This window comes from Equus przewalskii, chromosome 3 (assembly GCF_037783145.1).
Source record: "Equus przewalskii isolate Varuska chromosome 3, EquPr2, whole genome shotgun sequence".
In the NCBI taxonomy this organism is placed as follows: Eukaryota; Metazoa; Chordata; class Mammalia; order Perissodactyla; family Equidae; genus Equus; species Equus przewalskii.
In genome coordinates this window covers 36171631-36188616 of record NC_091833.1, presented here as the reverse complement: position 1 = coordinate 36188616, position 16986 = coordinate 36171631, and the positions used below count along the sequence as shown (strand labels likewise).

Genomic DNA, 16986 nt, shown 5'->3' with positions numbered 1-16986 from the left:
GCAGGGGGACATGTCTCCCTCCTCACACACCTACAGGGGGATATCTGTCTGCCTCCTCACAGCTGCACCTTCAGGAGGATATCTGTCTCATTCCTCACAGCTTCACCTGCAGGTGGACATCTGTCTGCCTCCTCACAGCCACACCTGGAGATGGTAGGTCCTGGGCAGAGGGGGGCTGCAATAGCTCTTCCCTCACGCTGCAGGAAGCGTCATCAAGGGCCTCTCTGAGGACAGATGTCGGGCAGATGACAAAGGCCTCGGCCATAGCCCTAGTGGAAACTAACAGCTTCCTAGGGACGTCATCCCAGAAGGAAGTCTAGCTCTTCACAGCGTGCCACTGAGGGCAGGAGAGGAGTAAGGCCTCTGCTCTCGCAGAAGTTTACATAAGCCTGAGCAGCACTTCACTCGACCTCAGCATCCTGAAGGATAAACCCAAGTCCTGGGAAAGTCAAGCCAGGGAGGGCTCTGCTGGCAACACAAAGCCCAGGGTTGACAGCGCTGGCCCACACTGTGCTGGGCCAGCCAGTGGGGCAGCGTGCACTAAGAGGAGAGAAGCTCTGAATCAGATACAAGATCGAAACTTAAAGATAAACAAACAGAACTAAGTCTTAGAAGCAAAAGCAAAGGAAAGATGAAGTTAGCCATGATCTCAAGGGACTTCCACCCAGCAAGAAAGTGGGCATGACAGTGCTCGGTGGGCTCGTTACTGGAAAAAGTAAAACCGTGTCTTGTCTGTACCCGAGGCTGGGACTGCTTAGGATTCCTGCTCACAGACCGTGTGCACCACCTCCTTCCAGGACAGACTGTAAATCCTCTCACCAGACCTCTCGCCAGGTAATACTGCACGAAGTGCTTCCACGTGATTTCTTTCCCAGGATCTCGAAAATACAAGTAGAAGGCAACACCTGCCCCCAAAACCACCAGACTGCGGAAATCCTTGTCGTCCCAGGGGAGCTCGCCCTGTGGAAGATCAACAGTTCAGTTACACAAGGTGGCTCCTTCACGACACAGCTGCTTCCTCCCCGTGACGTCCTGAGAGCAGCTGTCCAAACCTGCCTCCTCACACTGCCCCTGGAGGGCTGTGCGTGGTGACGCCAAGGCCAGTTCTCTCAGGAGGAAAGACTGCACAGGGCATGAGCACACACTGCAAGCCGCAGCTCACCAGACCCCCCAGAGGAGCCTCCACAAAGGGCTGCCTTCAGAGCCATCACTTCCGGGGCTGTTACCTCTTATCTGAGTCTTTTTAAAATTCAGATGGAAATCTCCACATTTTTATAAATTAAACTCATTTCTTAGAATCCTTGATTCAGCTTGCACCGAAATCAGCAGAGAGGCTGTACAAAGCCTGAGCTACAGGACCATTTCCTTGGGAAAGCAACAGGGTCTGGAGCTCAGACACGCACAAACCTTCTGCATCCGCTTCCACCAGGCAGAGTCATCCTGCTTCCCTCCTCTCTGGCCTCCATCTGCTCCAGGCCCAGCACTTTTTGGTTCACCAGTTCCTGAGAGAAAACAATCATACATAACTTTCCAACATACGATTTTCCTAACACTGGTGCTTTCTGGAGATAAACAGGGACAAGGAGAGGAGGAGCTGGAGGTGGCACTGGAGTGGGCGGCGTCCTGTTCCGAAGTGGGCAGGGAAGCAGCAGTGCTCAGCTCAGCTCAGGGCTTAGGTTAGGGTGGCGGAGGCTGCCCGGCCATAGCTTCAGATACATGTAAAATGCCTCCAGTTTCACCTTGCTGGCTCCAGACCCAAACTTTAATAGTAACTCTTTCTGGGGTAACAGTCACCTTGCCACACCACTAAGTGGGGAACAGAAAGGAAGGAAGAAAGTGACAAGAGACTGGGACAGGTGGACCCTCTGTGGAGGTCCTCTGCTCAGGAAAGCCAGAACTCAGACCTCCGGCTCTCAGGCACGGTCCCCTCTCCTCAGAACACTGTGACCCAGACACTAGACGGCGGAACCTAGCCCTGCAAGCCTCTTCCTGCAACACACGCACATGACGCACGGAACAGTTCCAATCACACAAGTCCAAGGCCATAAGCATCCCTGAAGCCCCGCCCTTCTGTTAGGTGCAAAGAACGTGTCGAGGGCGATGGGTCTGACTCAGGACGTGCCCATCTGTGGTCTAATGCCCCATTTCCTCTACATACAGTCTATGGGTCAGGGGGCTTGAACGGTCCTAGAAAGCTGGGCACATCCAAGGAGAAAAACCGTCCTTTCCCTTGTAACTAAACCAATTACACTTGCGATTAAAATTATCAAAAGGTACTTTAGCACACACAAAAACGACAAGGGGAAAAACGTGAAACGAAAGCAAATAACTGCTATCACAGTATCTGCCAGGAAGTTAGCTTTGACCTCTGTAATGTTTAATTTATAATAAGAAACACATTTGATCTTCCTAGCAGAAGCTCCTAAAACCCTTAGAATTTCCTAGGTGATAAAGATGTCTTTTGTTATTCATAACGAGCCCCTCCAAGGTACCCCAGTCTGTGTTAATGAGGTGACTTTGGAAAGCCCCTAAGGAGTGGGGCTGGCTGCCAGGAGAACCAGCCAGTGATTTGAGGGTTGGAACTTTCAGCCCCACCTTCCCACCTCTGGGGATGGGGCTGGAGGTTGAATCAGTCACCAGTGGGCAATGATTTAATCACTCATGGGAACAGCAATGAAGCCTCCATAAAAACACAAAAGGACAGGGTCTGGAGAACTTCTGGGCTGCTAGACAAGAACAGATCCACATACTAGAGAGTGGCCTGCCCCAAACTCCAAGGGGACAGAAGCTCCAGTACCAGGGACCCTTCTGGACCTCGCCCTGTGTATCTCTTCATCTGGCTGTTCATTCCCATCCTTTAATATCGTTTGTAATAACCCCATAATCTAGTAAGTCAACTGCTTTCTGGAGTTCTGTGAGCCACTCCAGTAAATTAACAGAAGCAGAGGAGGGGGTTGCAGGAATCTCTGATTTACAGCAGCTGGTCAGAAGCACAGCTGATGATGGGACTAGTGACTGATGTCTCAAGGGTGGGTGGGGGCACTCCTGCAGGACTGAGCCCGTAACCTGTGGGATCTGATGCTGCCTCCCAGCAGACAGTGTTAGGTCGAGTTGAGCTGTAGGACACCCAGCTAGTGTCGCAGAACTGCTTGTGGGGGGAAACCTCCACACACACAGTTGTGACCAGAGTGAAGTACTAAGAGTAGAGGAGACACACAGGAATGAGTTTTTCATAAGAACCTGGGAAACTAACCCAAAACTTATAAAAAAATTCCCAAGTAAGGAAAAGGTAGTGAAATAGTGGCTTTTGAGAAAGCAATCACCTCCTCAGGCAGGCAATCTGTCCACGGCCACGTCTCTTCACAGCCAGTCGATGACAGAAAACGTAAGCGCCTGAGCAAGAAGCACGACACTCATAAAGGTTCCAGAACGAGCCATGGTGCAGCCCCTCGCACACACATCGCCACTGAAACAACCCAAAACTAAGCCTGGAAGCCCCAAGGCCTAGGGGACCCCGGGAATGGCCAAACATATTATGGGATATAGTAAAAATTTGCATGAATTTTAAGGACAAAAACGAGTCTTCAAATAAATGCTATATTTGTAGCAAAGCATGTTAACAGACCTCCCAACATGCTTTTATGGGCCTCTTCTTATTCCCGGCTCTTGGGTACCTGAGCAGGAAATGTTTCACAGGAGAAACCCATCTGATAAATACTGACTTCACCAATCCACATCACCAAGCTGTGATGGGATTTAAAAGATGGACATGCCGAGGCTTAGGACGCGAATGAGCTGCAGAGGCCCCGACAAAAAGACAAAAGGTGGAGGAACTTGGCATGACAGCAACATCCATGAGCAAGCAGAGGGAAGAGCATGCCACACCACACGCGGACAGGCCCGCCTGCCTGTCACCTCCCAAGGAGAGTAACTCAAAGATTAGTAACACTTTATAAATACTCACAGGTGAAACTGCTGACAGTCTGATTTGTCAAACTGGCCCTTTTACTTCTCTTTGGAGTTGTTTTTTCTAAGTCTGTGTTTCTTCCACTCCTTTTAAAGAACTTCTCAAACCCTTAGGGACAAAACGATGAGGTTCTAGCACTTTAAAAGCACGCATCACACTCAGATAAGCAGCCATACTGTCCACCAGGACAGAGAGAGTGAGCAGTCCAGCCTTCCTTCCTGACTTCTTACTGGAAGCAATCGCCATGCTCCTCCAAGTCCTAACAATGGGAGAACAAGAAGTGTGGACAAGTGCCTTCTGCTCAAGCCTCCACACACGGGATCTCCAGGGGGTAGAGCACTGAGCAGAGGTCCACAGCCTGCTCTGAGGGGCAGATGTGTTCCAGCCAACTGCAGTCTGCATATCGTCTCTGTTCTGCTTTCCAAACATGAGACTTAGTTTGCTGGCCCTCAGATGTGCAGAAACAAGGCTTGTTTCCATGCATTCCAAAAGATTCACCTAGCAAGTTCCTTCTGACAGTTTCTCCTCATCATCTTCCCTGAGATAAAACCGTAAACACGTGAAAAAGTGCTGCAGTGACCCAGAAATGGGAAGAGCTAAGTGTGGCCAATATGGAAGTGAAAAAAGGGGGGAAGTGGGCAGCATCCTGAGTCATCACACGCCCCCTCCCCTGATTCCCCACTGTGGGGAGACACTGAGGCAGCCACACTCAGTTCCAGCAAACCTTATGCTGCTAATGATGGTAGACGACAGACAGGTACCTCCAGGTGGTTTTGAACACAGCCACTGGGAAAACAGTGTCAGTCTCACCCGCGGAGCCAGCTGCTGAAAGTGGATCCCATGAAGGAACTGAAAGGAGAGAGAGGATTAGCTGCTTCTGCAACTTGATGGGCTGAGATGCAAGCTTGCTGCCTTATTTATCTGCTTAAATGTCCCATTAAAAATACTATTCAGGGGCTGGCCCCATGGCCGAGTGGTTAAGCTCGCGTGCTCCGCTGCAGGCGGCTCAGTGTTTCGTTGGTTTGAATCCTGGGCGCGGACATGGCATTGCTTGTCAAACCACGCTGAGGCAGCGTCCCACATGCCACAACTAGAAGGACCCACAATGAAGAATATACAACTATGTACCGGGGGGCTTTGGGGAGAAATAAAATCTTAAAAAAAAAAAAAAAACGATTCAAACAGGATAAACAGAAACTAAATTCACTGCAGAAATGCATAAAGATTTTTTTTTATAGCTACAACTCTCAAAAAAACCCAACCATTTCTTCCCTGAGGCAACTTTGATCACTGAAACTATTGCAGTCTCAAAAACAAACGTGATTCTAAGATTAAAATCATGTGAAATTTAAAAACCAAAGGGTACTACGATTTATCTTTTATTAGCCAAAACTCAGTGTTTTTGTCATGCCAAGGAAAGCAAACGCTTTTCCAGAGCTGTATTTTCTTGTCTACAAGGAGGAAAATGCCAGTTTTTACCATAAGCCATTAACAATACTTAACATCAATTAAGAACAGGACTAGAGACAACCAACTTAGATTTTCCACTATTATAGGTCAAAAGCCATTATTGCAACAACGAGCACAATAAAAGCCACCACACCAGAAAACAAAACCTGCATATACTCAACAACCCAGGATTACTTGTATTTAACAAAATCCCAACCCAACCAAGGATCTGTCCCAAATATTTTATTTTATTTTTTCCCTTTTCCCCAAAGCCCCCCAGTACACAGTTGCATATTCTAGTTGTAAGTCCTTCTGGTTGTGGCATGTGGGACACCGCCTCAGCATGGCCTGATGAGCGGTGCCATGTCTGCGCCCAGGATCCGAACCGGTGAAAACCTGGGCCACTGAAACGGGGAGCGTGAACTCAACCATTCGGCCACGGGGCTGGCCCCCCAATGTTTTATGATGATGAAAATGGATCCACAGGTGATGACACCGGTGTTTCTCCAGCCGTGCCATCTTTCACAGTGAGGCAGGCTATTCCCCAAAGTAAACTCATTCCCCGAGGATTACTAACTTGCTAATTAGCCAAATTATTCAAATATGCCTCTCAAAGGCCATAGTGGACTAAAAAGTCAGGTAAGCTATGAGAAAGATATTAAAATCAGGAAAACATCCAAACAGGGAAGCTCAGAAAGGAGACGTAGCCAGTAATGGTGAGGAAGCTACCTGGCACTTCTGCACCACTAATGAGGCCTCCCTGCTGCAGCAGCTCACCCCGCACAACAGCCCAGAGCTCACCTGGAAGAAACAATGCACCCACAGAGATGCCACAGAAGTGTGTCACTGTGAGCAGAAATCTAGACAAAGGAGCACGGAAGGCGGTGGGTGCCAGGAGCTTCTGTCACCTCCTCCGATCCTCACGGCCCATTCTGAGGAAGGAGGTGCTGCCATCCCCACCGCACAGCTGGAAGAGCAGAAGTTCAGAGGGGTGCATGCCTGCAGTAAGAGAGCCAAGAGCTGGTGATGTGGGATGAGAATTCTGGTGCCCAAACCTCCCAGGGCTTCTCCAGCATCGCCCAGAGAAAAAGGAGCTGTTGGTGTGAAAGAGTTATCTGGTGACCTGCAGCCCTAGGGATACAAAGTACAACGCTAAAGCCTTCAAAACTTGATGAAACCTCCAATTCCTGGGGCCAGCTTGGTGTATAGTGGTTAAGTTTGCATGCTCTGCTTAGGTTGCCCAGGGTTCACAGGTTCAGATCCTGGGTGCAGGCAGATCTAGCACCACTCGTCAAACCATGCTGTCACGGCATCCCACATAAAATAGAGGAAGACTGGCACAGATGTTAGCTCAGGGCCAATCTTCCTCACACTCACACACACACACACACACACACACACACACAAAAATCCAATTCCTTTATTTCAATTGATGAGTTAATCCTTTTCTGATTTGATTAGGGGACCACATTAGGTCAGATGCAGCTCTAGAAGACACAGGTCTACCACCAGTTCTTGGTGTTTGGTTTTTAAACTGGCCTTTGCATATGCAAAGCCAAGACAAGAGCGAAGCGGGGCACACCAAGGTCTCCTTTAAACAGGCAAAGTGCACTGTCCTTTCTTCCCAGTTAAATAATGAATCAGGTGACCCTGGTCTGTGTCTCAGATTCACACAGCTGCAGGCCCACCAGGCATCTGCTACTCAATCTCTGAGCGAGAGGCCGGCCCCACGGCCAAGTGGTTAAGTTCACACGCTTCCTCAGGCCAGGGTTTCACTGGTTCGGATCCTGGGCACGGACATGGCACCACCTGTCAGGCCACGTTGAGGTGGCATCCCACATAGCACAGCCAGAAGGACCTACAACTAGAACATACAACTATGTGCTGGGGGGCTTTGGGGAGAAGGAAAAGAAAAGACTGGCAACAGATGTTAGCTCAGGTGCCAATCTAAAACAAAAAAGAAAAAGAAAAACAAACAACAACAAAAATCAATCTGCAAGCGAGCTCCCACTCACTTGCTCACTTCCTTCAGGAGCTGACTATTCCACCTACAAAGTGTGACATTCATCCTCCTCCAACCCTTCTCTTTATTTTCCACTTCCCTCATTCTGCTTCCTTCTCTTTCATACCTCACATATAACCAACTAACATGCCATAAACTTGTTTGTTATCTGGATCTCCTCCTTGCGTGGCAGGAACAGTGTGGAAAGCTCACTGAATGAAAAAATGACTGCCGGGGTCCTGCCCCGGCGGAGTCCAGGTTCCTGAGGGATGGACGGCGTCGGCGCAATGAGGGGAAAATAAAGGGGATGTGAGACTTGGGTTGGTGTTAGCAAGTCCGACTTTACTGTGCACAAGTGTCGTTTATATATTTTTCAGGATTAGTACAGAAATAGTTCTACAAATATTCTCAGAGAGATAAGGAAGTAAAAAATGAGCACAAGAATATTTATTAGCATTCCATTCTATAGAGCATAAGGTTAATGATCGTCTTCTCCACAATTAACTAGTGTTTGTTGTCTCTAAGCTAAAGGAGATAGGTACCTAGGCATCTGTTGTAATTCATGGTAAAGTTAAATCAAAGAGAGAAGGTCCAGGCCTCCGGACAGGACAGCAATCTGTCTGGTTACATCCTGGTGGAGCCATCCCTGCCTCCCTCAATCATTTACGCCATTAGTGTACATGGTTAATGGGAACAAAAGGCGAGTCCAGAGTATCTTATCCCCAGGGCTATCTGCATTCTCAGTGGGCAGTTAAACATCTTTACATTTTTGCGCCCTTTAGGGGGTGAAAGCATTCCTTTGTCTTTTAGATTGTGGAGCTAACAGTCCCTTAAGCACGCTGCCGGAGAAAGTATCATTTTGTTAGTAAAGTAAAGGGCTGAAAAGCTAGGCTAAACTATATATCTTCAAGAATAAAAAAGAAATAAGTTAGACATAACCTTGCTAGAAAGCATGCATATAATTCAGAAAATATCAGGGGTGTCGGCCGGCCATTCTTCACCGAGGGGCATCCCTGCACCTCTCGGCCCTTCTACTCATCAATTATTTATTATTTATTGCTTTTAGGAGAAAACCTCTATAACGTTTTAACAGAAAGCAGAAGGTCAAGAATAATATATAGATACTTCTTGATCATCCAATTAACCAGCAAACTTAGAAGGACGATGCATATATATATTTAGACAAAGAACTGGAGGGAGAAGGAAACATTAACCAGATAGAGGCCATAAACCTAATTCGACATCTTATCTGGACAGGATTCCTTTCTGCTTGTCTCAAATGGGACTGTGTGCTCCTCCGTTAATTAACCGAAAAATATCTTGAAAGTTACCTGCAGGTGGTCACATTCTCTTACTATATTTAATTTTCCCGGGAGGTAGTGCCTCCCAAGCAGCCACCCAAAGGAGTGAAAACTGGAGGTTAAGAAAGGAAAAGGAATGAAGGGCAATTAGAAGCAGCACAGGTTTCAGAACTGTGTGAGGGGCTGGCCGGTTATTCTTCACCAAGGGGCGACCCTGCACCCCTCAGCGTTAATCGGCTGGACCCTGTCAAACAGCCGATCAAATGATGTAGCCACGGCTCCCAGCAAATGACTGCATGGAAGCCTCCAGAACATAAGCTTCCCTTGGTGGGTGCTCACTGTTAGGGTAGATCTTTCAACTATGAAGTAGGTTGCCACTGCCTCTCTGGCCTTTGCATGCCCCACTCAGCCTACGAATCAGCAAGTCCTCAAGGGAGAGCAGCCCACGGGGCAGAACCCCCGCCTGTCCTGTTCACCATCATGTCCCCTGGCCGGCAGTTTGTCAACAGGCGAATGACTCAGTCTGGAAAGGAACTTCCTCCCTTCATCACTAAAACCACCGAGGTCCATGCAGGTCCAGCGGCTCACAGGACACCTGTGCTGTACCGTCAATTACTCACTTCCACCACACATTAACAAGCAGAACAGTCCCCTGCCATGCTGAGATGCCATGTGGCTACAGGTGAAAGGCTCTGCTTTCACTGATATTGCTAGAAACAACTTAAATCTGACATGCACCGTCTCCAAAATGAAGAGATGTGAAAGGGGAAAGTTCATTCCTGAAGACAAGACAGAAAATAAACCCAAAGAATCCTTCTTCCTCTTTCACTTCTATCTGAAAAGTAAGACACCTTTCTTGGAGCAAAATCCAAAAACTCCACATCAATGCATTAGGAAAAAAAAAAGTCAACGTGATCACTGCCCCCTGGGATGTATCAATACAAAAATACAGCCATTGTTCCAAAATATGGAATAATATTCATAGCGCCTAACCCAGAGAATAGCATATAACACAGAGGTATTTAAAAATTAAGGCAGTAGGAGACCGGCCCGGTGGCACGACGGTTAAGTGCTCACGTTCCACTTCTAGGCGGCCCGGGGTTTGCCGGTTCGGATCCCGGGTGTGGACGTGGCACCACTCGTCAAGCCACGCTGTGGCAGGCGTCCCACATACAGAGTAGAGGAAGATGGGCACAGATATTAGCTCAGGGCCGGTCCTCCTCAGTAAAAAGAGGAGAACTGGCAGTAGTTAGCTCAGGGCTAATCTTCCTCAAACAAAAATAAACAAATAAATAAACTAAAATAAAATCATGAAAAATGGAGGCAGTAGGGCGGGAGGGACCTGAACTGCAAGGTGAGAGCAGCTGCTGACCAGCTTTGGTCTTATATTTCCCTTCTATAAAAGAGGCTCACAGCAGAGCCTACCTGCAGGACTGGTACAAGACTTTAATGAAACAATCCGGGTACAGTCCTCAGCACGGAAGCCCTCAAGCAGTATTAGCTGTTATTAAAGCGCCAGAGTTGGGCTCAACGAATGTCGGCCAAATAAGAGACACTAACAGGTCACAAAACTCGTTCACGTCCGAAACCATACCTGGTTGGGGAGCAACTAAAGCAGAAGTAATATCCCCGCTGAGCGCAGGAGTACATGGGCTTGCGGTCGGAGCGAGGCGCCCAAGAAGACACGGTAAATTAGCAGCGGAGCGGAACACGAGCGCTAACTGCTCCCGTGGGGCTCTCTGGAGGCGGGAGCAAGGAGGCCGGCGGCACCGGCTCGCCTCCCGAACGGAGCCGGCAGAGGCAGCGGGGCCCTCCGGAGGAAAGGGTGGCAGGTGCCGCCAGGGAAGAGCAGGGTGTTCGGAGGACGACACGCCCGGGCAGGGACAGCCGCCCCGCTTCTCCGCTCCCCCGCGCCAGCCGGCGCGCCCGGATGGCGTCACCGCAGCGTTGCGCGCAGCCGCCGCCCCCGCCGCCTGGAACCGACGGGCAGCGCCTCCCCACTCACCTGCCGGACGGTTCCGAGGGTCCTCAGGCCTGTCCCGGCCAGCCTGCTGCCTCCTGGGCCACCGCCGCATCGCCACAGCACTGCGAGCGACCCGACCACCACTCGGCTGCCGACCGCCACCACCAGCCGGCGCCTCGCGCCCCGCGGCAAGCCTCGCGCCCCTCGGCGCGCGCACGCGCAAACTAGCGGCAAACCGGCCACAGTGACGCCACACCCTCAAGCCGGCCCCCGCGGGCTCGGGGAGGCCTGGCTCATGCGCAGTAAAGGTACTGCGCCGGCTCGGGGACCTCTCTTTAGGTGTCTACTTTATCGCCTGACTCTCTAAGAATCTGAACAGGAGCGTAGCCTTGCCCTACGCAGACGGCTGAGTGCAGAAATTACAGCGACCGACTGAGTTTAAGGCTAGGAAGATACCCAGCGCCTTTAGACCTATTTTAAGTCGGGCCTCCCCAAGGACGCGTGTTTCCGGGGTCCTCCATGGGCAGCGGGTCACAAAGTGGAGTGGCGGCTGCTGCTCTTCCTGGGCCGTCGCGCTGCTGCCCGTGCGCTGGGTTCTGCGGTCTCCGGGCTGGTCTCTTGCTCCTCGGTCCTTCGTGAACGAAGGAATCGTGTATGCTACGCAGTATTGTTCCCCTCCACGGATTTTTGTTTGTTTGTCCTCTGGATCACAGACACCTGCAGCTGTGCTGTCCAGGAATTTGGACACTGATGGACGCCAGGGGTCCCTGCCGCCCGGCTTGGGGTCGAGGATGAACCAGCCTGTATCTTGGCAGCGGGGCTGGGCAGGCCTACGGTGACCGTTCCGCGTCTCTGGGGACGTCAGCCTGTGCCTCCTTGCAGCTCTCTTTTCTCTTTCCCAAGTTCAGCAAGGGAGCCCAGAGTAGCCGCAGAACTTCTTGCACCCGAGACTGCTGCGATTTTATTACATTTTGGAAGCAAAGATGCCTGGGAAAAGGCGCCTCAGTGCAGCGGTCATTCCGAGTGCCAAAAGAGAACGGAAAGCAATTACCCTTGATGTAAAATTACAAGTGTTGAGACGATTTGAAGCAGGTGAGAAGCTTAGTGAAATCGCGAAGGCCTTAGGCCTTGCCGTCTCTACAGTGGCCACAATCCGAGACAATAAAGAAAAAATCAAAGCGAGTTCACGAGTAGCTACTCCCTTGAGAGCTTCTCGGCTGACTCGCCATCGGAGTGCAGTCATGGAGACCATGGAGCGATTGTTGCACGTGTGGCTTGAAGACCAGACCCAGCGAAATGTGCCCCTGAGTGTCACCATCATTCAGGAGAAGGCTAAGAGTTTGTTTGATGACTTACAGCGTCAAAAAGGCGAAAGCTCTCGAACAGAAACGTTCAGCGCCAGTAAAGGGTGGTTTGTGAGATTCAAGGAGCGCCATTGTTTGCCCCACTTCAAGATGAACGGCACAGCTCCTGGCCACAAGGACGGGTATCCAGAAGTGCTGAAAAGCATCATACAAGAAGGTGAGTACACCCCCCAGCAAGTTTTTAATGTAGACGAGACAGGGCTTTATTGGAAGAGAATGCCTGAAGGAACATTTATTTCCATGGAAGAGAAAGCTGAGCCAGGGTTTAAGTCATCCAAAGATCGCTTGATGCTGCTTCTTGGTGGCAACGCAGCTGGGGACTTTAAGTTGAAGCCCTTACTGGTGTACCACTCAGAGAACCCCAAGGCTCTGAAGGGGTACTCCAAGCCAAATTTGCCTGTGATTTGGCGCTCAAATAGAAAGGCCTGGGCAACCAGGAGCATCTTTCATGAATGGTTCACATACTTTTTTTGCCCTGCTGTTGAAAAATACTGTGCCCAAAATAATCTCACCAACAAAGCATTGCTCATCCTAGACAATGCGCCATGCCACCCAGTAAATTTGAGTGATCTGTCTGATAATGTAAGAGTGGAATATCTTCCTGACAGCACAGCTGACTCAGTCCAGCCCATGAGTCAAGGTGTGGCCTCTGTCTTCAAAGCTCAGTACCTGAGAAGGACTTTTGAGCACATCCTAGAAGCAACAGATGGGGAGGATACAGCTATAATCAGGGAGTTTTGGAGAAACTACAACATCATGGATGCTGTGGACAACATTGCAGTAGCTTGGGAGGAGCTCAGACCGGCAACAATGAACAGTGTGTGGAAGAAGATTTGGCCCGAATGTGTTCAGTTCCAGAGTGTTTCCCAAACAGATAACATTGCACAGCTTCAACAAAACATTGTTAACCTTGCCAAGAACGTGGCTTTTGGGGAGGTTGTAGAAGGTGATGTGGAGCAGTTGCTGCAGTCTCATGAGGAAGATCTCTCAAATGAGGAGCTGATGCAGCTGGGACAGGAGCCAGCGGGAGAGGAGGACAGCGAGGATACTCCACCTGCCCTGCGTCAACTAACCACAGGAGAACTCTCAGCTGCCTTCTCCCATTTCGAGGCTGGCTTGCAGGTCCTTACCAGTAACAGCCCTAATGATGAGTGGAAACTGAAAGTTTCAAGAGCAATCAATGATGCAATCAACTGCTACAGGGAGTTGTACAATGAGAAAAAGCGGCGCTCAAAGCAACTCTCTTAGGCCATTTTTCAGTGTTGTAACCAAAAGCCAAAATAAAGCCAGAAGCAACAAGATGACCTCAGCGATGAGGCCCAGCCAGACCCTCTGCTTCCAGATGTTTAACATCCCTGGAAACCCTGTTTCTGGGATTTGCATTTTGAAACTCGAGAGTATCAAGTTTTGTCATTAAAATTTTATTTACATATGTGGTTTAAAAAGATTGCATGCAAGAATACCCAGAAAAACATTTCTTTAAGGAAAGCAAAACCACACTGAGACTAGCCCTTTTGGACATTAAAACATACTATAAAACCTCTGTAATTAAAGCAGTGTAGTAGACCTGTGGAATAGAAAATCCAGAAATACATGCGGATAGACTGGGTTTTTTTGGTGAGGCAGATTGGCCCTGAGCTAACAGCTGTTGCCAGTCTTCCTCTATTGTGTATATGGGATGCCACCACAGCGTGGCTTGATGAGCAGTGTGTAGGTCCATGCCTGGGATCTGAACCCACAAACCCTGGGCCACTGAAGTGGAGCATGTGGACCTAACCATTATGCCACTGGGCTGGTCCCAGACCTTTTTTTTTAAGTGGTGCAGGACAACTGCTTAACCATTTGGAGAAAAGTAAAATAAGATCCATACCTCACAGCATATGCAAGAATAAATAAAGAGATCAGGGATCTAAATGTAAAAATTGAAACCATGCAAATACTACAAAAACACATGAGTGAATGACTCTTTGACCTGGGTGTAGGGAGAAACTTTTCTATGACAAAATCCAGACAAAATAAAAAAATATTAATCAGTTTGACCATATAAAAATGTAACAAAACGAAACTTTTCCATGGAGAAGAACACTACAAATGAGGTGAAAGGCAGTTGACAACTGGAAGAAAATGTCTACAGTGCATCTCACAGATGAGTTAATACCCCTGATACATGAGGAACTCTCAAAGATTGAGAAGAAAAAATACCAGACATCTAATAAAGTGGACAAAAGCTATGATTCATAAGTAAATTGGATCTTGAAACATAAGTTCAACCTCGCTCGTACAGAGAGATGCAAATTAAGCCTACACAAATACCATTTCTCACTAACCGGCCTGGTTAATAATCAAAAAGTATGACTCCACGTTTTGTTGTTGAGGCTGTGGTGTAACAGGCGTGCTTGTACATTGCTGGGGGAGTGCAAAGTGGCACAACCCTTATGGAGGGGATTAGACACTAATAAAAAATGGATCTCTTTTTGATTTAGCAATCCCACTTTTAGGATTGTACCCTGAAGCTACATCTCCAAAAAAAGAAAATCCATGTGCACAGATTATTCATTGCAGTCTTGCTTGTAACTGCGAGAGCAAGGAGATATCCTAAATGTTCACACATAGTAGAGTGGTAGAAAATGAAATGGCACCTCCACACCCTGGAATAGAATACAGACACCAATGATAATAATAATAAAATGAGAAAAAAGTCTATGAACTGACGTGGAGTCATTTCCAGGATGTACTATTAATTGAAAAAAGCAACACGCAAGAGTATAGTATGTGACCTTTTGTGGAAGAAAGAAGGAGAAGCGAAATATACATGTATCTTACTCATTTGTGCAAAAAGAAACACAGGAAGGTGAAACCAGAGACTAAAGAGCTTGGTTACCTATGGGGCTCGGCAGGGTGACACTTGACTGAGTGTATCTCTTGTAAAGTTCTGACTTTTGGAACCATGTTAGTATATCACACAAATAAAGGATAGGGAAATAAGACATAAAATGGAATATATGAGTGGAACCCAATTTCACATGAATTACACACCCACAATGAAGGGCCAGAAACACCCAAGTAAATTTAGAACACCATCGTCTGACCGTATGCCCTCACACTGCAGACAAAAAGGAACTGTAATATTAAACTCATTAGTGGACTTGTTTTTCCGAGGCATAGGTCAGCAGTGCTCACAGTGCTTTCTGTGTATTCTAAGGTTGGGCAAATAAATATATTAGGAATAATGGAGCCAGGTTCCTCACTGTGAAGGAAGGGAATCGCAGACATGAAAAAGGTGAAGAGTGAGTCTTGTGGTGTGGTTTTGAAGCTGGAAGTATCAGGGCGAACTCATGGTTTTTAATGTGCTTATAGACAGAAATAGATGTAGGGGGGACTGTTTCCTAGCTCTCTGTTGGAAGGACCTAGAAGCAGTGACAGCCTGGTAGCAGTGCACACATCCAACAACCACCTGTTGTTTACTCACTACTCTTCTCCACTGAAAGGTGCTAGGCTCCTTGGTTTCAGGGCCACAACTGGGAGAGCACAAGAGAGCCTGCAACACCTTGCTATGCTAGAAAGTAAGCGAGTGCCCAAAGAATGACAGGAACGTGCCGAAAGGACACGGGAGACAGGAGGATCAGAGTCAACACCTCCAGGAACGGAACACACGATGCACCAAGGAGATGGCAACACGTCTGTGGAATTCCCACCAAAAGTGCAAAGCCTGAATCCAATCAGGAAAACTCACATTGAAGGATACTCTTCACAATGATTAGCCTGCACTTTTCAGAAATGTTGATGTCATGCACCCTTCCACATTAATGAAGGCTAAAGAGACATGGCAACTGAATGGAAAAATCTAAATAGGTTTGTTGTAGGTTTTATGGTGTTGCATCAGTGTTAATCTCCTGATGTTGATGATTGCACTGTGGCCTTGTAATGTTCTTGTTTGGAAGGAATACAAGCATTTAGAGGCACTAGGGCATCATCTCTGCATCTTACCGTCAAATGTTTCAGAAAAAAGAAAATGTGTGTATGTGGAGAAAGAATACAGCAATGGGGCAAAATGTTAACATTTGGAGAATCAAGGAGATGGGTAAATGGGAATGTTTTTGCAATATTTCTGTAAATCTAAGTTTGTCAAAATAAAAATGTTAAAATACTATTTCATAACCTGAAATGGAGGGATTATGTTTTCACCCTCCATCTACTATCCAAAGTGCAGCTTTAGTCATCTGTAGTTGGAGGCCTGCGCTCAAGCATGCCAGCCCTGGGCCCCAGACAGCCCTTGCATGCCTTTCCTCCCACCCTTGCACACATGCCCCGTGGAGCTCTCTGGTTTCCTCAGGCACACGGTTGCAGTCTGTCAACTATCTGGATTGCTAGTGGATATGGATGATGTATAGACACCTTCTAGAGCAGATTCCTGACGCTTTTTGGGTCACAGCCCCTTTGAGATGCTGGTCGAAACCACGGATCATCTCTTTGCAGACAAATGTACGTATGCGATGGGTTGAATGTAACTTGGATAACAGGAATGGCCCTGAGTTGCAGTGAAGACCCTTTTGTGGGTCCCAGGAGCTGGACCTGTGACTTGCATGACCAGCCAGCTCCTCATTGCTTACTTTGGGCTAATGAGACAGTCCTTGCACTGAGGACACTGGAAAGCAGACATAGCTTCTATTTATCCAGCATTCTCTGCATGCCAGCCTCAGTGCTCATTGCTTCCTGGAACCCGAAACCCCACGAGGTGTGTTTTCAACCTTCTCACAGAAGAAATGGAGGCCGAGAGGTATCAGAGCACACACAGGCCTCAGTCGGACACCCACGTATGTGCTTCTCCCCAAACCAGATGACATTTGGTCCCACTGGATGGGAAGGCTATGGGCTTTCCCCAAGCCTGCAAGTGGTTTGCGTGTCTTCAAACCCTGCGTTGTCCCCCATTCACCACACAA

General features: G+C 48.3%; 2 protein-coding genes across 51 annotated transcripts in view; one reads left to right on the top strand and one right to left on the bottom strand.

Annotated features, from left to right (window-relative positions):
* The window catches only part of LOC103567802 (mitochondrial inner membrane m-AAA protease component AFG3L1-like), a 28878-nt gene extending 17916 nt beyond the window's left edge, over window positions 1-10962 (bottom strand). For 2 of the 50 annotated variants that reach the window (XM_070612554.1, XM_070612526.1), the window contains exons 1-7: window positions 10725-10908; window positions 6218-6415; window positions 4729-4816; window positions 3965-4226; window positions 3324-3393; window positions 1408-1502; window positions 820-960 (exon numbers count right to left, since the gene is read on the bottom strand). Coding sequence is in view for 30 of the 50 variants with exons in the window: in XM_070612526.1 (XP_070468627.1) it covers window positions 820-960; window positions 1408-1416 (150 nt within the window). In the remaining 20 variants the exon portion in view is untranslated. Of the gene's footprint in view, window positions 1-30; window positions 961-1407; window positions 1503-3323; window positions 3394-3964; window positions 4817-6217; window positions 6416-10313; window positions 10661-10724 lie in introns of those variants that run through there. The other 48 variants (XM_070612550.1, XM_070612525.1, XM_070612520.1 and 45 more) reach the window with 45 other exon arrangements.
* On the top strand, window positions 10799-16196 carry CENPBD1 (Putative CENPB DNA-binding domain-containing protein 1). The gene has a single exon (XM_008544538.2). It carries the CDS (start codon window positions 11666-11668, stop codon window positions 13292-13294), a length of 1629 nt encoding a protein of 542 aa, XP_008542760.1. The 5' UTR covers window positions 10799-11665; the 3' UTR covers window positions 13295-16196.
* The last annotated feature ends 790 nt before the right edge of the window (window positions 16197-16986 follow it).

Coding starts and splice junctions, on each gene's coding strand:
- CENPBD1 (XM_008544538.2), top strand. CDS start 11,666: ATGCCTGGGAAAAGGCGCCTCAGTGCAGCGGTCATTCCGAGTGCCAAA.